The sequence below is a fragment of the Moschus berezovskii genome, chromosome 20, assembly GCF_049115385.1.
Source record: "Moschus berezovskii isolate FMDL1 chromosome 20, NW_MosBer_1.0, whole genome shotgun sequence".
NCBI classification, from domain to species: Eukaryota; Metazoa; Chordata; class Mammalia; order Artiodactyla; family Moschidae; genus Moschus; species Moschus berezovskii.
This window is the reverse complement of record NC_142479.1, coordinates 64,699,559-64,723,651: the sequence shown is the minus strand read 5'-3', so window position 1 is coordinate 64,723,651 and position 24,093 is coordinate 64,699,559. Positions and strand designations below refer to the sequence as shown.

The following is a 24,093-nucleotide window of genomic DNA, read 5'->3' as shown; positions in this document are numbered from 1 at the left end:
GAACCCATGCTGGGCATCATGGACTCCAGATCTGGGTCTGGTAACAGCTTCCTGGAGGACCTGCTTTGGGGCTACAGACCATACACTCACCTTCAAAAATTGTCAGAAAAGAAGAGAGTTAAGCCTAGAACGTTCACTGGCCCCTGAGCTGCGAGGTCGGGGGTGGGGTGGGGAGGATCTCTGATTGGGCTTGTCACCGTGGAACAGGAGTTCAGATTCTTCAGGGCCTGTGAACTGAGTCTCAATGTTTTACAGAATGAAAGAGAAAGAGAAGGAAAGAAAGTGAGAAGGAAGAGAGAAAAGAGAGCTCAGTTCCATGGAAAACCTTCCCCACAGCATCAACACCCTCCAACCACAAAGGAGAGAGGCTGGGCACACGCCTGTCCACCTGGGTGTGAGGTGCCATCTGGGCTCAGCACCCTCTGCACGGGGTGGGGGTGGGAAGACACATGTAAGTGTTGGCAAAGAAACTGATTACAACCAGAGGACCCCATGGCCAAGCTAAAGACAGCAGACCCAAAGGGAAACAGATGTCTAGGCCCCACATGATAGGGAGGGCAAGATGCCATCTTGGTGGACCCCAGCCAGCTCAGCCGCGGACATCCTGACCTTCAGCTTTCTGCCCCCGGCACAAGCCAGAGTGGAGACTGTCTTCCCTGCCAAGCTCAGAGGTGGGCTACCTTTTAAGTACAAACCTGGAGAGCAGGGGCCCCATTCTCTTGTCCAAAGGGAAAAAGGTGCAAGGTATGGGAAAGTCTTCAGTAACAGAGCCTGCCTTCAAGAAGATCCGATCCAGGCAAGATGGATGGGTGATGGACTGGAAAACAGAGGAGCACACTGTTTCCACCTGCCAATGGCAGACAGAGGAAGAGGCACGGAGAATGTTCCAGAAACACATTTCCTGCACCCACCACAATGGGCATCATCCTGAGCTCTAGACTGGAGCCACTCCAAGTGAGGGACGGGCCTCTCTGACACCCAGGCCATTTAAAGGACAGGGCTGGGGAGTAGCCAAGAGACCCGAAGAATCTGGTAAGAAATTAAAATCGAGGCATGGACTCATGTTCACCAAACACCTGCTGCGTGCTGAGCCCAATGTCTGGCCCTGGGGCTGGGGATCAGGTTATGTCTTGTCCACTCCCACGAGCAGACAGCTCTGCTCCACCGCCCCGCCCTTCAAGAACCAAAGGCAGCAGCAGGAGGGAGGGTCTTTACAAAGATCCCCGTTCTGACTGCTTTGCATCCCAAAATGATGGCCTCTTCCCGGGTTGCTCAGATTTCTGTTTCTTTCCCTTCGGCCGTGAACACAACATCTGGGTTTGAGATCAAGGGTGATTCGCTGGCTGATGAATTCACTGCCAGATGTTGGCTACTGGAATGCACAACCGTGGACTTAATTCAAAGCACACGCGACCGCAGAGCCCCTGCCCCCACCCCTGGGCTGTGGATACCACACGACGTCACTTCCCCCACTAGGAGCCTGCAAAAACAATCCTTAGTCCGCCCAGCCAGATTTGGAATGGAAAAGAACGGAGTGGATGGAAAGTCAGGGTTGCAGACGACGATCCAAGGAACAGAGGCGACGTTCAGACTTTGAGAGATGACGACAAGCCCAGGCAAAACCAACGGAGGCCAGACTGTGCCACTGCCCTGGGTAGGGAGACGGGGAGGGGACAGGGAGAGGACCGGCAGGAAATCTTGGGTGTCCCCAGCACATGGTGTGGCCCGGAAGAACAGCACACTGGACCAGCCCGTGTTGATTCAAGTCTCTCCCATACCCCACTGACATGTGAGTCCTCCCGAGTCTGTGGACCTTATCGGGGAAGCGATGGAGGCTAAGGACAAGCCAAGGACATAGTCTGTGGGGAAGCCAGACCACCCCCCCAAGGAAAACTGCCTTTCCGAAGTTCATTTATTTCACACTAAAATAAACTGAATTATTTTGATTGTCTTGCCATGGGCCCAAATGCTCTCTGGAGGCACCCCATATGCTACGTATTTATCCTTTAGGACCTTTCCCAACGGGGCCACTCTGCCAACATGGGCTTCCGACCCCAGAGCATGGTAAACCCCTGGATGTTAGGACTCTGACTTGTAAATGTTCATGGCCTTGCCCCAACACACTCAACATCCCTGAATCCCGAGCATCCAGTGCCAGACCCAGCACAGCTTCCAGCTTAAGAAAAAAATCACGGGTCTGCCTGGAAGAGGTGTGGGCATCTCCAGGATTCAGAAAAACATCCATCTAAATACGAGGTCAAAATACGGCCTGAACCATCTGAACCTTACGTGTGTACTGACTCAAGTTGGCAAGGCTGGCTCAGCATTCACAGAAGCCACCGGTCCTCTCCCAGGCCGGCGTACTTATTGCAGCCTCTGCTTGGACCTGGGAGGGGTGCCCAGGGAGATGGCATTAACCAGGACCCCACTGCCCTGTCTTCAATCTTGCTCACAGTCACATGGAAAATGCCCAGTGGTCCCCCTGGTGAGGGACACACGGCCTGAGAGTCACCTACAGTAGGGGAGGGGTCGGGGGACTTTGGCCAGCACATCGGCCAAAGACCCTACTGGGCCCAGTCAAGAGTGGGTGGGGGGCCGCTCTGCTGCCGTGCCTGGAACGGGAGCCCTGGTTTGACAGCAGGAAGGTCACCTGGTCCATCTGCTTGTCTCTGGGAAGAATTACACACCAACCGTTTCAGAACAGTTCAGATAGAAACAATTTTGTTCCAGACAGGACCTTGTTCAGTCTCTAAGTCATAACTGACTCTTTGCAACCCCGTGAACTGCAGCACGCCAGGCTTCCCAGTCCTTCATGACCTCCCTGATTTTGCTCAGACTCATGTCCATTGAGTCAGTGATGTCATCCAACCATCTCATCCTCTGTTGCCCCCTTTTCCTCCTGCCCTCAATCCTTCCCATCATTAGGGTCTTTTCCAATGAGTCAGCTCTTAGCATCAGGTGGTCAAGGTACTGGAGCTTCAGCTTCAGCATCAGTCCTTCCTAGCCCACTTATTTCAGGCTGGGCTCCAGACCCCCCTCTCCGGGTTTGCTCTGCTCTGCTGGGGTACTTGGGAGGGGGCTGGAGGATTCCACATTTTTTGTCTACACTCACTGGAGAATGGGCACCTCGAGTGTAGACATCTACACCCTCAAATCACAGAGCTACCTGAAGTCTGCTTAATCCCGGGGCTGCCACTTGGGCTGAAGGTCTCTTGTCCCTTTCGGGTGAACACAGTGACACTGTAGGCTGGTCGACCTAGCTGAGGCCCCTTAACCTTTGATGGATGAATATGTTCCAAGTCTCAGGGGGGTGTGAACGGGGGCACCTCCATCCCAGCTGCCACTAACCTTTGAGGCTAGAGTCAGGAGAGCAAGGGGCACCCCAACTTCCTGCATCTACCACCCCAGACACACAGTCGGCTGCTCTGCCCTCTGAAAGCTGTAATGGAATGATTATATTTTTTCAGAGCCGTGGTCTGGTATTACTGAAGGAGTTCTAACTGCTTGCATGTAACTAAATAATCTCAGGGGGCCGAGGGGTGTGTGGTAAAGACACTGAGCCTTGGCAATGGGCTGCATCTGCTTGTTTGGTGGGGGCGGGGGAGACAAGCTTCACTGGCTGGAGTGGCGGGGGGGCCGGTAGATGGTGACTTAGAGACAGGGTCGTGCTCACAGAGACTGCGGACCACTCCGATGCCCCATGTTTTGGGGCCACACCCCTCCCTACAGAACAGCACGTGGAAACGGGGTGTGGCTGCGGGTCCTGGGAGATGTCACAGGCATGCATGACGTCAGCGCTGGCCTGGTGCCTGGAAGGCCCTGGGAGCATCCACCCCCACCTCCCCTCCAGCCTCACTTCACCCAGCCCTCACCTTCCCAGCTGTCCCTTGGTGGACACGGCCCTGGGGGCTCTCCCCGGGCACTCAGCTCTGCCTTCCCTGGCCTCAAGGCCAGGCCCCTTTCAGTCGGGCTGGAGGAGACCTCCCAGTTCGCTGCTTTCAGGGAAATGAAGTAATCAGAAACAGCCCTGGGATGTTGCAGGCAACAGAGGGTTTCATCTGTCCCTGCAGCAGCTGAGAGAGACCGGACCCTCCCCCGACCACCAGGTCCCCCAAAGCTTCCCTGACCTCCCCAGGCCCAGGAGCCCACAGATGTCCGGGGAGGGGCAGGGCTGGGCTCTCCAGGGTGAGGTCAAGACTTGGCCAGCATGACTCAGGCCAAGGTCAAAAACGCCTGGAATGATAACTGCTCAGCGCAGATGTGTTTATTCGGGATCGAGGGTGGGGCAGGGAGGGTGCGGACAGACAACATGGGCAGCACAGCCCCAGCCAGAGTCCACTCTGCTTGGGAGCCTGCTACCTGAGCCTCGGCCAGGCCCGCCCTTGTTGCTCAAGATTCTAGCACACACATGTGAGCGGCTGTCCACTGGATGCCCCGTCTCCATGGAGACCAGCTCGCCCATCGACATTGTCTGTCCATTTGCTTCGGCTCCCCTGGGGAGCAGGAGAGAAGCAACTCTAGGAGAGCCTTGCCATGCAGACACACGCTGCAGGCCTCACCGCCCCACTTCAAGCTGCCCTCCTGACCGCCCCAGCCCCCCCAGGACCTGGATAGGACCGCGAGTCAAGCCCCACCACCCTTCCTCCCTTCACGCTGTTGGCCCAGCGGGATCTCACGCCAGAGGCCTTGATCACGGTCTCCAAAGCCTTGGGCTCGGGGCCCTTCCCATTCACGTGCTGCTGAATCACTTGAAAAAAATGCATCCCGCTCCTGGGAGGATTTGCTGAGAACAGTGCGGCTTTGTGGAGGGAACTGCTGCTCTGCACTTTCTCCGCCAAGACCCTGAGGAGGAGCCAAGCTCAGCCCTGCAAATCAAGCCTGGAGCCCGGAGCGGGGGCAGGAGCAGGACTGGGCGGGGCACAGGGCAGTGGGAGACTGGGAGAGACGCTGGGAGGACTCCCGGCCGCCCCGCCTTGCCTTCATCCCTCCCCGCCCGCAGGCCGAGGAAGGGGCCGGATGGATAGCAGAGAAGCGAGGGGCAGCAGACAAAGGTCCCATCCTCACTGGTGGGCTGGGACCTTGGGCAGGTATCATTTTAGGGTGTGAACACAGAGTGCCGGGCCGGTGGCTCAGGTCCCTATCCGCGTGGACAGTGTAGCGGCAGCAGCCCTGGCGTGGGATGCTGAAGCATGTGGTCTGTGGGCTGTGCCTGACACACAGCATTGCTCAGGAGCCAGGGGCAGGGATGGGAAGGCGGGAATCCCAGGACCACACCCCCGGCTGTCAGTGGGGAGGGACCCTGGGTTAGCGGGCCTGGGAGGTCACGCGCCCACTCCTCAGCTAGTCCTTGTAAGCTTAGCTCACCTGGCCCTCGGAGTGGGTGGTGTGTGGGGTGCAATCCACCCCCCGCCTCGTCTCCAGGACGGGACGAGGGTGGGCTACACTCTGCCAGCGACTCCCCGTCCTGTTACAGAGCAAACAGGGTGGAGGCAAGAAGTGGCTGCACCGCATGGCCGCCTTCTGCTCACCGGAAGAGGTGCCCCTGCCCCACGCCCCAACTTTATAAACCTATTTTCCCATCATTCCACATTTCTGAGTTTCTGGATATTCTTGTGCATGCTGCGACCCAGCACCTGGCTGGACGGGGGAGGGGACAGGTGTGAGGACCCCTAGGGCAGCACCCATGGAACGCAAGGACACATCCAAACCCAAGGGTGCCCCCCTGGCCCCACCAGGGCAGGACCTGTCCCGCCATCTCAGCTGACCTGCTGTCCCTTGTCCCGGTTCTTGTGCGTGACTGCTGGCCCGCACGTGCCCGTGGAGAGTGGACCTTGTGACAGGTACCACTGGCGCTGCCTGCCCCATGTGGCTCGCTTGGGAAAATGGGGTGGGGGGCCTGTCCAGCAACCCATCGGCCATGGAGGCCTTCCCCAGGGGCCACTATCTGGCTGCAAGGACGTGACCTGATGACCCAGAGTGAAACAGGAACAGGGAAGCTGCCCCAAGTGTGGGGGTGGAAGCACACGACCAGGGGAACATTCTAGAAGATGCAGTTTCAGAAAGGAAGAGCCCATGGGGGACGGAGGGAGGACCCCCAGGAGGAGCCACCGTGTCGGGGTCCTCACTGCCCTCTGGCAGGACTGGGTGGAAACCTTCCTGGGGGCGCTGTCCCAGGGTCCTTGGCAGTGGGTCCAGTCGCATCAAAGTGACCAACAGGAGTGAAGGCGGTGTCGTCACGGGAGCCGCATCGAGATCAGAGTGACCGGTGACGCCTCTGCTGGGAACCACTGGACGGTCGCCTGTCTGCAAGGAGCTGGTCCTGGAGGGCTGTTCCATGGCTCACATTGCTGGTCTGGGCAAGAGGGTGCTCCAGACCACCCCGTTTCAGTCTGCGGCAGGTCAGGTGGAGAAGGGCAGGGTGTCTCGTACAGCTGCCGGAGGACAGTGTGGGAGGGACTGTCCAAGCAGAGATGAGTCACTCTCCACCATGTCTCGCTGCCCTTCCCCGACACCTACTTTTAGCTCAAATGTGGCCAAGAGGGGACGATTCCTCACCTAGAACACACGGGGCGCAAACACACCTTTGAAAGTGGAAACAAAAATAACGCACTCAAAGGCAGGCTTGCCCCTTCATTAGACTGCGGCTTCCAGGCCAAGTCAGGAGAACATCATTATTCAGTGTTTGGGTCCCATCGTGGCCATGGCTTTAAACCCGGTGACCCCAGGGCGTCCCCTCCACCAAGGCAATCCCATGGCGACAGACGGAGTTCTGGCTGAGCACCCGCTGAAGGCCTGTGTCCCTCCCCTCAGGGAATCCTCATTTGGCCGGGGAGTGACAAAGCTCTCCTAGCCCCAGGATTTTTGTTTTTATTCATGCTGGACTCAGACCACACTGAGCGGCTCTGTAGCCCTGACCCATGACTTTCCGGAAGCAGATGAGAGAAACGAGGCTGGGATCAAACATTTTCCCTACCTCAAATGGAAAAGCCACAGACAACAGAGATCCACATGATGGAGACATGAAATAGTGGGAGGATCCTCACTAAAAACTATTGATTTTAAAACAAAACCAAAAAAAAAAACAAAACCAAACCCCCAAAACCCCAAACCAAAAAACAAACAAACAAACACCTTGCAGGATGCCATTACTGCTCCATACAAATGGGTACATTCAAGGGTTGGGGGCTGGATGCTCAGAGACGCGCATCAGGTCACTCACCCCACCTCTCTGAGTATTCTCCTGTCACATCTAAGTCAGTGCGGCCACTTGCTACCTGCATCCTCCACTAGAATGTAACATTTCCATGTGTGTGTTGCTCACTGTTCACCTCCAGTTTTGTGAGGCAGTGTCTGCTAGTCAATATTTGCACAGGAAAAATGGCACAAGGTCCGGCCAACATTTTCCAGAGGCAAAAAGAGAGGTGAAAACGGGAAGAGAAGGGGGAAGGAGACCTTTCCCACGCCGCCGTCCCAGCTGGGGTGTCCACACATTGCCAAAGCACTTTCTGATGCCAGGCCTTCTGACCCCAGTGTGTTAGGGATGTTATTCTCGTTTCGGGAACTGGCCCAAAACAAGCAGCGATGGGAAGAAGGCGCAGAGGGTCCCATGATAACGTTGACGCAGCAGCAAAACTGGCACCTGCCTGTGAGATGGACGAACTCACTACGCTGGGTCCAAAAGAACTTCCAAAAGACCACATGTGCTATGACATCCTCTTTACAGGGGTCAAGCATAAGTAAAGCTGAACAATATCGGGTGTGTTCCGGTGTGTGAAGTGGGGGCAACTCCCAAGTTCTGTGGATACACAATACAGCTAAGGAGGAACAGCGTACAGAAGGGGAAGGGGCACACAGAGAGAGCTGCTTTTTGGCAAACATTTCAGATCTCAGATTTGAATGGTGGGCTCACAGGTGACGGTTACACCGTCTACATATGGGCAGGCTGGGGTCCCAACAGACCCTGCCTTCACTCCCTGTTGGTCACGACAGCCAGGTTATGGTGCCAAACATACGTAAGATTAAAAAGGCCATTGACGGCCCAGTGATGCCCACATACCGTGACTGAACAGGGGCTCCTACGCAGGACAGCTGAGGTTCCTGGAAGGGAGGGAGGGAGGCCCATCTCCTTGATATGCTAAGCCCAGGGGTCCGCTAACGCTGGCTTGAGGGCCAAAGCCCTTATTTTTGTAAATCAAGTTTTATTGGAACTCGGTCACACCCATTCATTTAGTCTGTGGCAGCCTTCCAGGCATTGAGCAGTTGCCACAGAGACCATACGGCCGGTGAAGCTGAGAATGTTTACTCTCAGCTCCTCGCAGAAAAGATCTGTCCACTCCATTCCAATCCCTAAGTATGCACCTGGTAGATAAAACCCCATCCAGTGTAGGGTCTCCGTGGCTGCTGAGGCTTCTGGGTCAGGGGTAAAGCTGGGAAAAAGGCAACTGATCCGACAGCCTGTCCCCCCCGCCACCAGCCCCAAAGGAGTCTGTAGGGCTGTGTCACTGAGAATCATTTCCCCTTTCTTTTCTTCTTTCCTCTTTCTTCCTCTTGCTCCCACCCCGCCTTCTCTCCCCCTCACTCCCACTTTCTAATATTAAATTTATAAGAACGTTACCAAGTTATGTCCTATGAAATGACGTTGCTTGGAAAAGACGGAAAGATTTTCGTGCAACCTCTCCATGAACGTCTCAGCCACTGGCTAAGCAACCAATGATGTATCTTTTGAAATGGCGCCCGTCTGACCTTGGATGCCCCTCAAAGTCCAGTGTTTATTTGACTAAAACATCTGAAGCACTTAAATGTACCTGGCGCTTCCATCTGCGCTGGCGGTACATGAAAACAGCCTCTGCTCCAGGACACACCTCTGGGCTAACGCTGGCCCGACCCAAATACCGCACCCTACACGGGTTCATATTTTCGTGCTAAGGATTCTTTCCGAATAGGACTTAGTTTTTATAGACAAGATTGGGAGTTAGTAGGATTTCTGCAGAGGAACTCGTGCCAAAAGCACAGGAGGATGACTGATGGCCCATTTTAAAGAGGCTACGGGTTTCTGGGCAGATGACGCAAATACAATCGCACAGACTTGGGTACCAGTTCCGGCAGAACGCCCAGTTATCAGTGATGTATTTACCATGGGTGGGACTCTCACTTTTAACATATTTTCTGAAACTCCAGCAAGCGTTTCCTGGCTTCTTGAAGAAACTGCTTGTGCAACTTGTTTTGCTCTAGAATCTGCTGTTGAATGTCATGGATCATCTGACTGTGCCTGTCATCGTCGACGATGGCGGCTGAGGGGGAAGTGGGGCTGCAGTCATAGCCGCCTTCCTTCTCCGGGTCTGGAGGGGAGTCGGGCTTCGGATGAGCCAGACGAGCTTGCCTCTGTTCCCTCCTCCTGTCTTTCAGCTCCGTCTGGAGGTCGGCCTCCAAGCTCACCTTGTGGTGTTCGATTTGCTTGAGCAAGTCCAGCTGCTTTAGTGTTCTTTGCTCCACCTGCATTTTCTGCTTCTGCACTGATGCCATCAAGCCAACCCCGTCTGCCTGTTCTTGCGGGTGAAGCTGAAGGGAGCCCTGCACCAGCGCATTCAGTTGGGGCGGCTCCCATCCGGATCCGGGGCTGCATGAGAGCCGGTCCTTTTCATCCGGAGAGGTTCCTGCCTCGGGAGACCAAAGTGTACTGTCGCTCTTAACCACGCCCTTGGCCATCCTATGGTATTTCTGGTTCTCAAGCTTGCTCAGAAACTTCTGCGAGCTGGTTCTGGACGGTGTCAGGTGGGCTTCCATCCCCGCTGGATTCACGGGCTCCCCGGCGGGCACCACACGGATCTCTGCGTCTCCTTCCGCCTTCTCTTTCTGGCTCTCCCTTCTCCATGCTTGCGTCTCCTCCCTGAAGCCCTGATCTTCACCAGGGCTCTGCTCCACCCCGGGCTTGAGGTCCAGCTGTAAGTTCAGGTGTCTTTTCAGCTTCCTGTTGGTATCAAACAACTCTTCGAAGGCGAATTCCAGCTCTCTCTGCCACCTGCTCTTGTTCCCCAGCTTCGCAGACGGCGAGGCCCCCCTTCTGTGGGCCGGGATGACTGGACACAGCTGGTCCAGGTGGTCGGGTTTGCCTTCGGGGCTCTGATCGAGACACTTGTTTTTCGGGCCTTGACGACGAGCCGGCCACTTCCCCAGCTGCCTCCTGCCCTCCCGAGTTGCATCACTCTCCCGTTCCTCCAGGCGCTTGATCCCCCCCGTGGCAGCCAAGAGCTTCTCCACATCTGTCCCGTGACGGCAGCCCCCACCGGTCTTCGTGGAAGGCGCTCGTTTTCCTTTACTCCTCTCCGGAGGGCTCAGGGAAGGGCGACACGGGCCCGTGACTCTGGAGGCCCCCTGCCTCTCTCGGTCCACTGCTCTCCTCCGGGATGTGGGGCACCAGGGCTGCCGTCGGGCCAGCTCCTCCCTGCGTCCCTTCTCTTCCCGCGCAGCCACTCTGTGCTTCCCCTTGGCCCTGGGCAACCTGGCTGCTCCTCGCTGGGCTGAGCCCTCCGAGTCGGGTTCATGGTCCTCGGCCCGTTCGCCCCCTGAGTCCAACAGATGCGCTAAGTACAGCTGCCCCAGGCCTCGAATTTGTTGGTCCAGGGCTTCCGGCCACTCTGCCTTCAGCTCCTTGACCAAGCACTGGAGCAGCTGGGTCTTCCGCTGCTGGGCGTCCTTCTGTCTTCTCTGTGGGGCCAGGTCTTCCTTCTCTCGGACGTGGTGCAATCTGTCTGAAAGGTTCTGCCTCGAGAGCAAGGCTTCCTTGTCGGGACTGGGGCTCCGTCGAGCAGCTCTCTCCGACCTTCTTCGCATGTCAGGGACCTCTGCAGACACAGCTTCGGAGAGAAGGTGGTAGGAAATGAGAGCACAAAGGTTCCAAGGGCACTGGGGGCTGAGAAGCCCCAGCTGCCACGGCTGATCCGGGTCAAGCCCACCTGGCAGAAGGACGCACAGCGCTGCCCCGAGCGTTCTGAGGAGAGCAAGGCCCTGGAGACAAGGCACAGGGGGGGACTCTTTGAGTGTGGGGGGCTGGGGGGGACTAGGGGAGGTGACGCGTCCCTTCAGACTGCCCTCCTGACCCCCGCCCACAAGGGCCCGTTCTCAGCTCCGGATTTCTGTCTCACACGCCTCCACACAAGACTTGCAGGGCAGCTGTTCTCAGTGGAGGGTGGTTTTGCCTCAGAGGGGCACGTGTGGCCATTTCTGGAGACGGTTTCGGTTGTCACACTGGAGGAGGGGGTAAGTGCTACGGGCATCTGGTGGGTGGAGGCAGGGCTGCAATGAAGCAGCCCGCGATGCACAGGACAGAAGGCCCTGCGACTAGCAGGGACCTGGCCCCCAATGTCCACAGTGCTGAGGTTAAGACCCCACCTTAGGAGACGAGTTAGGGCTCAGGTCAGGAGGGTGTGTGCAAATGCCTGGCCCTCTGGAGGGAGCTACTTATAAATGAAAGGAGGAAGGCATGCAGGAGGAAGAATCGCGAGAAAGGTGTGTGCGTGTGTGTGTGCGTGGGTCGGGGGAGGTGTGCAGGTGATCTCAGATCGAATGTTTGTACTAAAATTCAGAGGTTAAGCTGTTGGTATCTCTTTTTCCACCTCTCTTTGGCATCAGGCAGGGACACGTGCTCCACCAGACCTTCCTAAAGAAGGACCTGCATTTATACCAGAAAAATCGAGTACGGAGCCTATGGCCACTCATGGCTAGTGTCCAAAACCACCGTTTGTGAGCTACGTGAGCCGCCTCCTGGGCACTGCAGTTTGAACGGAGCCTGCTTCACCGGTGCAGGACTCCCTTCCCTTCTCTCATTCTAGGGTGTGCGGGGTGGAGTCAGGCTGAGCAAATCTTAGCTCAAAGTAATGGTGGTCCCAAGAAATCCCACTGCATCAACTCGAACAACTAATGTGATCTGTGCGGGCTGCCCTCCACTCATCTTGTTTCCAGTAACCCTGGGGGTGAGGAGTTATCAGCACCCCTGGTTCATAGGTGGGGAAACTGAGGCAGGGAGCAGCTAAGAAATTTGACCCAGATCACACAGCTGGCACGCGGCAGCTGCCGCTCAGGTAGACACCTTGTCTTTGACCAATGGTCACACAGCCACCAGCTTTTGGTAACTGTGATCATGCAGTTAGACACATGGAAACCTGGTTAATACCATATTCTACCAGTCTGCCAACCCCCATGATGAGCAAGAGGAGAAAGAGAAAGCTAGGGCGTTAAACACAATGGTTGAGAGTTTCAACCAAAGTGCCACAGCAGTTCAATGGGGGAAAGAATCGTTCTTTGTTCATTTTCAACAAATGTACTTGCGACAGTTGGGTACCCACATACAAAAAAGATTAATTTAGACCCTATCTTACCATATACAAAAATTAGTGCAAATGGATCATAGACCTTAACGTAAAGTCTAAAGCTACACCTAGAAGAAAACAGAAGTGTAATTTCATGACCTCAGACTGGGCACACGTTCTTAGATACAACTCCAAGAGCACAAACAAGATAAGAAATGGATAAGTTTGGCATCATCAGTATTAAAAACCTTTGCACTTCAAAAGACATTATTAATAGGTATAAACACAAGACACGGACTGGAAGGAAATACCTGCAAATTACACACCCAACAGAAGACCTGAATCAGTTGGTATAAACAACTCGTACAACCCAGTAAGAAGGCAACAAACAATCCAATTTAAAAATGGGCAAAAGGCTGAAATACACACATCACCAAAGATTTATGTATGGCTAATAAAGCCCATAACAAGATGTTCAACATCAACCTTCTTTAGGGAAATGCAAAACGAAGATACCACTTCACACCCACTAGGATGGCTACAATGAAAAAGACAGGCAATGACAAATGCTGGTGAGGGCGTGGGGACATCGGAACCCTCACAAGCTTCTGGTTCCTGGTGGGGATGCAAAATGCTGCAGCTGTTCTGAAAAACAGTTTGGCAATTTTATACAAAGGTAAATGTATGGGACTTCCCTGGTGGTCCGGTGGTTAAGAATCTTCCCGCCAATGCAGGCGACACTGGTTTGATCCCTGGTCCAGGAAGATTCCACATGCCTCGGGGTAACTAAGCCCGCCTGCCACAACTGAGAAGCCACTGCAGTAAGAAGTCTGAGCACTGCAACTGGAGGGTAGCCCCTGCTCGCTGAAACCAGAGAAAGCCCACGCCAAGCAATGAAGACCCAGTGCAGCCATAAAAAAGGTAAAAGTAGATCTACCTAAGTACACGCCCAGCGAAAAGGAAATCATGTCCCTCCACCAAGAAAGGGAAGCGCAGAAACGTAGTAACTGTCCCAGCTCACAGGGACGAGCTGGGTTTGAATCTGATGTTTGAATCCCAAACATCAGAGACTGAGCTCTTCCTACCCCTTGCAATGGCCACGGGCTTCCCTCGTGGCTCAGATGGTAAAGAATCCGCCTGCAATGAGGGAGCTCGGGCTTCGATCCCTGGGTTGGGGAGATCCCCTGGAGGAGGGCATGGTAACCCACTCCAGTATTCTTGCCTGGAGAATCTCCATGGACAGAGGAGCCTGGCGGTCTACAGTCCATGGGGTCACAGAGTCGGACATGACTGAGCAACTCAGCACAGCCCAGGAATGGCCACAGGGGTGTCCAAACAGATGAGGAGAGAGAGCGAGCTGTGAAGGTCTCTGTCTTGGAAGACAGCTGGAGAGAACAGAGTAAACTGCACTGCTAACGGGTGGACCATGAGCATAACCTGGATGAGCGTCTCCCACTCCGGAGGGCCCCCACCCACTCAATCACCCCGTTACAGCCCAAGCCAGGTTGGCTGGGGCAAGCACCCCAGTGCAGTCCAGTTGGTTTTCCTGGAGACATGCAAATGGATGAAACCTATAACATCTGGATGGTGACCTTGGGGAAAAAGTCCAGAAATTAGTCAGCTCCCTCGTTCAGGAACTGAAAACCCTGGAGGCAACTGGCAGATGCACCTGGGCCCTCTGCCCACATTCCCAGCTCCGCTGGGCCCTCACCTCCAAGCCCTGCCCTGCTCGCTGACCAGACCAGAATGCGCTGGGCGTCCGGTTCTCCTTTGGGTCTTCTGCTCCTGCTTCCCCAGAGGGGGACAGGCTGGGCTGTGAACGCCACCCTCAACCCCTCAGGAAGCCGCAGCCCTGTCCTTACAGAAGGCCCGCTCAGCACAGCCGCTGGGAGGGACACTGGGCCCATTCTCCGCTCACCCTCTGCTGTCCCTGGTGAGCAGAGCCAGCCCTCGGTGGTCACCTGGGCAGCAGCTCAGATGACTCTTCAGCCAAGGCAGACCCTCTCTCAGGCCACTGGGAAGCGACCAGGCCCACAGCAGCCCTCCTGCCTTCTGACCCCTCAACAGAGCCTCCAGGGGAACCCTACTCCAACGAGGAGGAACAGTGACCACGGAGGAGGTGGTGAGGCTCTGATGCCGGGCGGGCTGGATCGAAGGGTCTCACCTGAGCCTCCTAACCAGGCTTTTGTCACCTCCCCCATCTCCACCCCGCCCCACACCTGCACGCCACCCCAGCCCTCCTCCCCGGCACTGTGGTTACAGCCACTGTTCTGACTCAGCCAGCTGTGTCCCTTCAGCATCTGCAACCAGCCCCCTGGTCTGCAGGGCAAATCTCCAAGCAGAATGAGAGGTCACCTGCATCACGGCCGCCTGCGCTACTAGCTAAAATGCAGATTTGGGGGCCCTGCCCCAGACGGATGAGCCCACCCCAGCCTCAGTGGGAAGGGGGCCCAGGAATGTGCTCGGTTAACCATCTCACCAGAGTCAGTTGGTCGATCCTTGATCTGCAGGCTTGAGAACATTCCAGCAGTTCATGATCTTGCCCCCTTCTCCCCAGCCGGGCATAGCTGGACAGGCTCCGTGCCATCCCAAATGTCCCCCATGCAGGTCCAGCGCCTTGGCTGAGCTCAATCCCATCCTTCTTCCTCAAACAGAACCCCTCCTCATCCCACCCACCCACCTTTCCCAGACCTGGTCTGGTTCCTCCTTGCTGACAAGGCGGCCCCTGATTTACGCAGCAACGAGAAAAATGTTCTGGCTTTTCTCCCAAGGCCCACAGACTCGACGCCCAGGTGACATGGTTTAGCACATTTTCTTTGAAACATTTAAAAATAGAAATAAAAGGGCCCCCAATTAGTGGCATGGCCAGCGAGAACCTTTCCATGTAATTAAAGTCCTTTCACATGTAAACTTAAACATTTCTCTGTCTCCTGAGTGTACACAGAAGAGACGTAACTTGACCTTTTTAGAACTCTGGATTACCTTTAGGACTACAATATAGAAAATCCCTCAGGGGCTTTTAAGATATATAGGACCCCTCAAAAAACATTTCATTTCTGAATATTCTGAATATTTATTGGAAGGACTGTTATCGAAGCTAAAGCTCCAATACTTTGGTCACCTGATGCAAAGAACTGACTCACTGGAAAAGACCCAGATGCTGGGAAAGATTGAAAGTGAAAGGAGAAGGAGGCAACAGAGGATGAGATGGTTAGATAGCATCACTGACTCAATGCACATGAATTTGAGCAAACTCAGGGAGATAGTGGAAGACACAGGAGCCTGGAGGCTGCAGCCCATGGGGTCAGACACTACTTGGCAACTGAACAACAAAAACCATACATATATGACACAATTCCTCTGAACTAAACGACCCCAGAATATAATTTAAGTCGACTTTGCATAGCTTCCTCCGTAGCTGTAACTTTCTGGGGGGTCTGACGGCATCCTACCCCCCTTTTCTCATACTGCTCTGGAATGACTGGGACTCACACAAAGAAGTATCTTAAAACTGTGTCTAAAGCCAGAATAGTGAACAGAGTCTGGGGCTCTGATGGGCTTTCCAGGAGACAAGTGCACAAGCGTCTGAGTCCAAGTCCATTGCTGCCGAATGTGACGTCCCCCACATAGTCACCCACAGGGAGACGGAAAACCAGGCATGCTGCTGGAACACAAGGCTTCAGCGCAGATTTGTCACAGGTTTGAACACCTGGTCAGATCTAACAAGGCCAAGTGTACTGGGAACCCACTGACAACCCACACGTGGGTCTCCACGTCCAACCCTGCATGTGCCAAGCGGGACACCATAGTTCCTAAAGAAACAAAGCAGGAAACAAGACGGTCTGAGCCAGCCGTGAGCTCAGAGTCGGCAGAGACCTGCGGCCACCAAAACAGCCAACGCGGTCTTTACCTGTGTTGCTACAAGTGCCAAAAACAAGCGGGGTAATGGTCCAGAGCCCAGCCCCGTGAAATAGGTACTTGGAAGAATATCCATGCCATTCCCAACCCCTAGGATGCATGAGGATCCAAACAAAACAGTCTGGAAGTTTCAAAATCAAAATGTAATTACTGAAATTTTTAGGAATTCGTCTAATAGAAAATATACACTAGGGTTTCCCTGGTGGCTCAATGGTGGAGAATCTGCCTGCCAATGCAGGAGACACAGGTTCAATCCCTGGTCTGGGAGGGTCCCACGTGCTGCAGAGCAACTGGGCCCACACACCACAACTGCTGAGCCTGTGCTCTAGAGCCCGGGAACCACAACTGCCGAGCCCACGTGCTGCAACTGCGGAAGCCCAAACGCCCAGAGCCCGCGCTCCGCAGCAAGAAAGCCCCCGCAGTGAGAAATCCACGCACCAGTAGAAAAGCCCTCAGCAACGAAGACCCAGAACAGCCTAAATAAATAAAACAATATATAAAAAAAGAAACATACTAAATAAGAACGACACATTTACTAGATAAGCAGAAAACCTGAGTAAGGGAGAGGTGGTCTCTTCCCAGATAGGGTTCAGAAAGACAGAGAACGGTTAAAGAATGAGGAGGGCCTCAAAGTTCAGGAGAATGGAAAAAATAGACGAAAACAGGTCATAGGAAGCAAAGCCCTATGGAACCAAGAATGTTTGGATGGATGCTTGCAGATGGTAGAAGTCTAGAACAGCATACTCTGGTGGTTCAGAGCATTGAGCAGTTGTGTGACCTAGAGCATTTCTTAACCCTAGGTGCCTCAGTTTGTTCACCTGTAAGATGGGGTGATAACAGCAACATCCAATTGGGCAGATGCTCATCGCCATCAGAAACACTCACAAGCTTGGCAAGCTGTTTAGAAAACAGGGTGGTACTTACTGTGCGTGTCTCCAGACGTCTGAACCAGACCACTGAGAACACATTACAGGGAGGCAGAAATTGGCCCAGGTGGAAAGCAGCACTTTCTACAGGGTTGTCTTGATATCATTGGGCTGACTTGATAGGTAGTGAGACACCCATCACTGGAAACATCCAAGTCAAGCCGGTATAAAACAAACATCAGAAACATTTTAAACTCCATTTCTCTGAGTTCTAGCCTCTAAAAGCACTCTTTGTGACACCCCGGGTGCTGCCCAGAGTCCGTTTTTTGCTCACTTCCCTGCCCAGTTTCCATTTTTGCTCACTTCCCAACTCTTCCTCAGTTAAGTGGTGGTTCCTAAAGCCGACTGGGTGTTAGACCAGCTGTATCAGAATCACCTGGCAAGGAGGTGATCGTGGACACAGATCATGACCGAGCCCTGGCCAGGCCCCACCACAGGTTTCTCCTGGCGTGGTGTCAGTAAACCTGTATGTTTAACCATCCCCGATGCACATTCAGGACCAGGACAGTTCTAGAAAGCCAAGATGGCCAGGCAGCCAACCTCTTAGGAGAACAAGCCTAGGTTATTGGGTCTGTTACCTTCCCAATCAGCTTCATTAAGACAGTCATAAGGCACAGACTCTTCCAAAATTACAGGAGACACCAGGCTAACTGTGTGGGAGGTTGTTTATGGCTGATCTGGCAAAATGTCTCTTGACGATGTCAATCGCTTTCCCTCTGACCTTACGACTGTGGCTACCCCACCTAGGTCAGGTGTTCTCAATGCCAACAACTGTTCTTGCTTAAAGATCTATCCCCGCCCCCGACAAACAACCACATTCACTCCCAACCCTGTCCCACTAGCTTCCACTGTCCATCCTCCCCAGTCAAACTGTAGATGCAGAGCCCCGTGGTACAAGGACTTTCAGTTAGCCTCTGGACATGTGGCCTGGACATCCTTATTGGCCCACTTCCTAGGGCCCCCTTCAGAGCCTCACCAAACCACTGGGCACAGAAAGAACACCACCCCCACAATGGATAAGACGCTGGACCCAAGAACCTCGGCCCTGGGTGGTCTGCATAGGGTTTCCAGGGCCCACTGACCAAAGTTTGCTGGAATCGCAGCTCCCCACCTTCGCCAGCAGCCCAGCACCCGCCCTAGCTGGTGAACTCTGGCAGCCGCTGCCACGGAAACGACAGAGCTGCTGTGCTGTGACATCAGAGCAGGGGTGAAGTCAGGGACAGTGACGGGCCAGCCAGAGGGCGAGCACACCTGTCAGCACACCAGTTATGGATCCACTGATCATGAAAGACTTGGCTTAAACAGCTGGGGTGACGAGCAGCATGCGTGCGTGCTAAGTCACTTCTGTCGTGTCTGACTTGTTTTGCAACCCTATATGGAATGCAGCCCGCCAGGCTCCTCTGTCCATGGGATTCTCCAAGCAAGAATACTGGAGTGGGTTGCCACTTCCTTCTCCAGGGGATCATCCCAAACTAGAGATTGAACCCACGTCTATTATGTCTACCTGCACTGGCAGGCAGGTTCTTTGCCAATCGCGCCACCCGGGAAGCCCCCAGTAGTGAGCAGAGGGGTGGCAATGAGCAGGGGGATGGCCGAGGGGCACCATGAAGATGCCTGTTGAGAGTGGTTGCATGCTTTCAATGTTTAAAGATGGCCTGGCAGGGAGAAAACCTTCCTGTTCCAGCTTGACAGCGCAGTCACAGTGGTTCTCGTCAGGGCGTCTCCCTTCTGAGCTGTGGCACCTCAAGGTCAAGGCTCCCTGACAGCGCTGGCCACTCTTCCTCCCACAGGGAGGGCATCTGGTCCCACTCGGGCTGGGGACGTTTGCCTCTCCAGGATCTACTGCTGAGCCAAGCTAACTGGAGGTGAGGGGAGGGAATGCTGGCCTGGGGCCCCCACTGCGCACCCAAATTAAAAAATCATACTAAGGGCACTCTCCATAAATTTGACAACTGAGAAATTTAGTTTGGGGGACATGATATTGGTCCTGAGATGTCAAAGCAACCGACCTCAGGGTTTGGTTTCTTGAGAAAGTCAACAGCAGGAACTTGGAATCTTGGAGGCAGAGCGGATCCAAGGACGAAACTCTTTTGTGTGGGGCTGGAAAGGTTCTGGAGAGGTCATCTAGTCCCTGACCTGGCACGTGGTGGGAGGACTTCTGCCCCTGAGCTCCTCAACCACAGCCCACCCCACCCACTCTCTGGGCCCCTCTTCCAGGCCCCCTAGATATAAAATCTTATGTCTATTTCTCCTTCCCCAGAGCATACTCAGCCCCCAGTCTCTTAGCCTCTTCTCAGCACGTTCATGGACACTCACCTTCAGCATGGGACAAGTTTGGAGTGGGGTCGGAGAGAGGGCAGATAATATGACTAAAACCTACAGCCTGTGGGGCCTTTGATGGCATTCCAGAATGTCACAGCACAGCCACCACTGCCATCCTCTTCCAGATGTTTCTGCATTGAAGGCATTTCTCCCAAGCCCAGGCTCTCCCAACACCACCTTAGTGATTCCAAGAACATGGTTCCCATCCTCTGAATGAGCCTGCTCTGCTCAGTGGGACTTCTTCATGGGGCCCATCGCTGAACGTGGACCAAACCAGCTTTAAAAGTCTGGGCCTCATCCTACTGTTGCCCACAATCAGACCCATCCTTCAGCAAACTCTGACTTTAAAAACAACACGTCATTCAAGTTCTACACAAAAAAATTAGAAAACCATACTTGCAGAAGCAAGTCCAATTCCTCCTCCTTTACCTGAAGATTTTACAATTCAGTAAAAAGTCCTTGGGGACTCCAGAGTTTAAGACTCCGTGTTTCTACTGCAGGGGGCACAGGTTCTATCCCTGGTAGGGAACTAAGATCTCACACGCTGCTCAGCCTGGCCAACAACAAAAAAATATCTGCAACCTTTGGTCCTGCGGAGCATCTGTGGCTGCAATGTATCTGACCACTGCCCTGAGGCTATATCTAACACTGAGATAAAGTGGAGGTAAGCATCCTTGTCGGAGAAGGCAATGGAAAGCCACTCCAGTACTCTTGCCTAGAAAATCCCATGGACAGAGAAGCCTGGTAGGCTGCAGTCATTGGGGTCGCTACTAGTCAGACACGACTGAGTGACTTCACTTTCACTTTTCACTTTCACGCATTGGAGAAGGAAATGGCAACCCACTCCAGTGCTCTTGCCTGGAGAATCCCAGGGATGGGGGAGCCTGGTGGGCTGCCGTCTATGGGGTTGCACAGAGTCAGACACGACTGAAGCGACTTAGCAGCAGCAGCAGCAGCAAGCATCCTTGTAATGAGATGCTAGCACACGTCCTTTATTATTTTCTGCAGAAAAATTTCTAGATTTAGAGTTGCTTGACCAAAGGGGAAACTTCTTTTCTCCCTTTCTTTCTTTTTCTTACAGTTGACTTACAATATTGTGCTAGTTTCTGGTGTACAGAAAAGTGATTGAACGATACATATATTCTTTTTCATATTCTTCTCCATTATGATTTATTACAGAATATTGAATACACCCCTGTGCTCTACAACGGGACTTTGCTTTATATATAGTGGTTTATATAATCTATCCTTCCACCCACTTTCCCCTTTGGCATCCATGTTTGCATTCTAAGTCTGTGAGTCTGTTTCTGCTTTGTAAATAAGTTCATTTGTATCATATTTTAGGCTTCAGGTATAAATGATATCCTATGATATTTGCCTTTCTCTTTTTGACTTGCTTCACTTAGTACGAAAATCTGTAGGTCCATCCGTGTTGCTGCAAATGGCATTATTTCATTCTTTTTTATGGCTGAGTAGTATCCCATTGTATAAACAAACCACATCTTTGTCCATTCATCTATTGGACATTTAGGTTGCTTTCATGTCCTGACTATTGTAAATAGTGCTGCTCTGAACACTGGGGTGCATGTATCTTTACAAACCAGAGTTTTCTCCAGATACAAGCCCAGGAATGAGATTGCTGGATCATATGGCAACTCCACTTTTAGCTTTTTAAGGAGCCTCGACAGTGTTGTCCATAGCGGTTGGACCAATTTATATTCAAGGGGAGACTTATTTAAAGTTATCAAAATGTCCTTCAAACTTCTAAACTGCTAAGGTTAAGACTAAACACACCCACCTAGAGTCAGCCCTTCCAAGGACAACACGCTTCTCGGCCACGTGGAACAGAGCAACGGAAAGGCCATAGATGTGACGTCCAACCTGTTTCCAGAGACTTGAGCCAGGTTCTGGCTCATTAGATTCCTGGCACTGAGTCGACCACGAGACCTTGGGTGAGTCATCGACTTTCCCCATCCAGACAGGGGAGGACACCTGCCTGACCTACCACCCACCTCATGAGTCCTTGTCAACAGGAAGAGACAAAGTCTTTTTGCACCAAAAGGTCGTAGTTTTTATGTAAGGGACTTCTGATTGGCGACTATTTGCTGGTCGTTTTATCCTGCTTTCCAGAATTAGCGCATAAGAAATAAACACCTCCTTAAATGTGTTCCTTTGTTCCCTAGTGTTAAGTCCCTCAGTCGTGTCTGACTCTTTGCGGCCCCATGGACTGCAGCCCGCCAGGCTCCTCTGTCCATGGGATTCTCCACGCAATAATACTGGAGTGGGGAGCCCATTTCCTTCTCCAGATCTTTCCAATTCAGGGATCGACCCCAAGTCTCCTGCACTGCAGGCAGATTCTTTACCATCTGAGCCACCAGGGAAGCCCCCATCCTGGAGCCAATGGGCCTGAGAGGCCAAGATGTCACAACAGAGAATCAGAGACCAGCCGTGCTCATCACTTCTCTGCTCCAATGCCTCTCTTCCTGAGATAGCTGGTTTCTGTCTGGGCAGAGCCTAGCGGGGCCATTTCTCCCAGGGGCTTCTGAGGGTTGAAGGGTAAATGCTGGAGGTGCTGTGGAGAAAAACCCCTAGGAGAGAACTGTGTTTGCCCTCAAAGCCGTCCTGTCACCAGGTCAACAGTCCTTCCAAAAAGAGACACTTCCCTGGGAGTGGAAAAATCCACACAGACCTGAAGTCCATGAGTGACCCCCAGCCTTTTCTCCCAGCTACATGGAACACTTTTTAATATTTATTTTTATTTGTTTATTTATTTGGCTGCACCGGGTCTCAGTTGCAGCATTTGAACTCTTGGTTGTGATATGGGGGATCTAGTTCCCTGACCAGGGACTGAACCCCGGTCCCTGCACTGGGAGACTCCATGCTCCCTGGTGGTCCAGTGGCCTCCAAGGAAGTCACTGGAGCGCTGCTGACAGCCTCCTGGACTCCAGCGCCTGGGGCACCCACTTCACTGTGTGTGTGCAAACGCTCTAGACTTGGGGCCCAGCAGGATCACTCCTACGAATCTCCATGTCTAATGCATTCCTGGCATCCTCCCTCCCAGTCCTTGTTCTTCACGACCTCACATGTCACGTGACCCATGTGAGGTCACAGTGGCCTGGGGCGCGTCAACCAACCCTGCACAGTGAATTCTCAACTACCCTCACATCAGGTGCCTGCGCTAAAAACCCATCCACAGGCCCTGAATTCTTGATCTGGACCAAAGGAAGGGCAGCAGAAGTGAGCTGAGCTGAAGAGAAAAACCAGGCTGTTTCCCACGTTGTAATAACAGCTCATCCTAAAGGAAATCAATCCTGAATATTCATTGGAAGGACTGACGCTGAAGCTCCAATACTTTGGCCACCTGATGTGAAGAGCTGACTCATTAGAAAGGCCCTGATGCTGGGAAAGATTGAGGGCAGGAGGAGAAGGGGACGACAGAGGATGAGATGGTTGGATGGCATCACCAACTTAATGGACATGAGTTTGAGCAAACTCTGGGAGTTGGTGATGGACAGGGAGGCCTGGGCAGTCCATGGGGTCACAAAGAGTCAGACAAGACTGAGTGACTGAACAATAAGAGCCAAAAAAAAAAACAAAACGGGGGTGCCATGAATGTCAGAGAAGTTTATTTCCTTTTTTATGCACATGACTTTCTTCTTGAGGAGCTCTGGGGACAGAGGCCCAAAAGGTTTCACAGAAGCATTATCCAGGATCTCAGAAATCTAGATGGAGTGGGCAGGGTTGACATTTACTGAGTCCCTCCCATGCTTTTGCACACTTTACTCATTCATCAGAAATTCACTCACCATCTGCTGTGGCCCAGCCCTGAGGAGTTTCTTTTTTCAAAAAATATTTTTTCAACTTATTTGGCTGCACCAGGCCTTAGTCTCGACAATGTGAACTCAGTTGCAGCATGTGGGATCTAGTTCCCTGACCAGGGATTGAACCTGGGCCCCCTGCATTGGGAGCACACAGTCTTAGCCACTGGACAACCAGGGAAGTCCCCGAGACATTTAATTCTGCTTTTACAGAAGAAACCGAGGCTCACAGAGGCACAGTCAGGATTCAAAACCAGCTCGAGTAGGCTCCAAAGACCCAGGCTTTTCCTCTGATATATTTTACTTCATCTTTTTTTCTCTAAAATGTCAGTCCACTTCCCCATCCTGTCCTTCATTAAGAATCAGCTGTTGAAGTGCCTCCTAACTAGAGCCTTTGACTGTCATCAGAGTCAGTCAAAGCAAAGCCTGGTGCAGAGCCTGAGAGCTGAGCCGAGTCGGTGAAGATTACCTGACCCCACAGGGTCTCCAGGAAGCCCAACCAAGGCCTCTAGACCACAGATGAGAAAGTGCCAAGTGAAGACTCATCCCAAACCAGGCTCTGTCCCCAGGAACTCTCCACCCTAGGACGTCTCACAGCAGAAGGGTTACGGCCTTGAAACTCATCTCTCCCTCTCTTGAGCTTACGGGTTCAAGATTCACTGCATCTTCAGGGTCAGTTCAGAGAATGATACCCCAGGGCATCAATCTTTCTGGAAAGCAAGGGGCAGGCCACCAGGTGAGAGGTGAGTCAACCCCAGGAAGCTCACACCCAGGGGTGAGGGCAAGTTTTCATAAGGGGCCGGC

General features: G+C 53.2%; 2 protein-coding genes across 2 annotated transcripts in view; both read right to left on the bottom strand.

The window, feature by feature from the left end:
• Positions 1-24,093, bottom strand: part of TIMP2 (TIMP metallopeptidase inhibitor 2) — a 52,304-nt gene that overhangs the window by 18,314 nt on the left and 9,897 nt on the right. The gene's annotated exons all lie outside the window — the stretch shown is intronic.
• CEP295NL (CEP295 N-terminal like) lies at positions 6,278-13,090 on the bottom strand. The gene has a single exon (XM_055408440.2). The coding sequence runs from the start codon at positions 10,828-10,830 to the stop codon at positions 9,154-9,156; it is 1,677 nt and encodes a 558-aa protein (XP_055264415.2). The 5' UTR covers positions 10,831-13,090; the 3' UTR covers positions 6,278-9,153.

Coding starts and splice junctions, on each gene's coding strand:
- CEP295NL (XM_055408440.2), bottom strand. CDS start 10,830: ATGCGAAGAAGGTCGGAGAGAGCTGCTCGACGGAGCCCCAGTCCCGAC.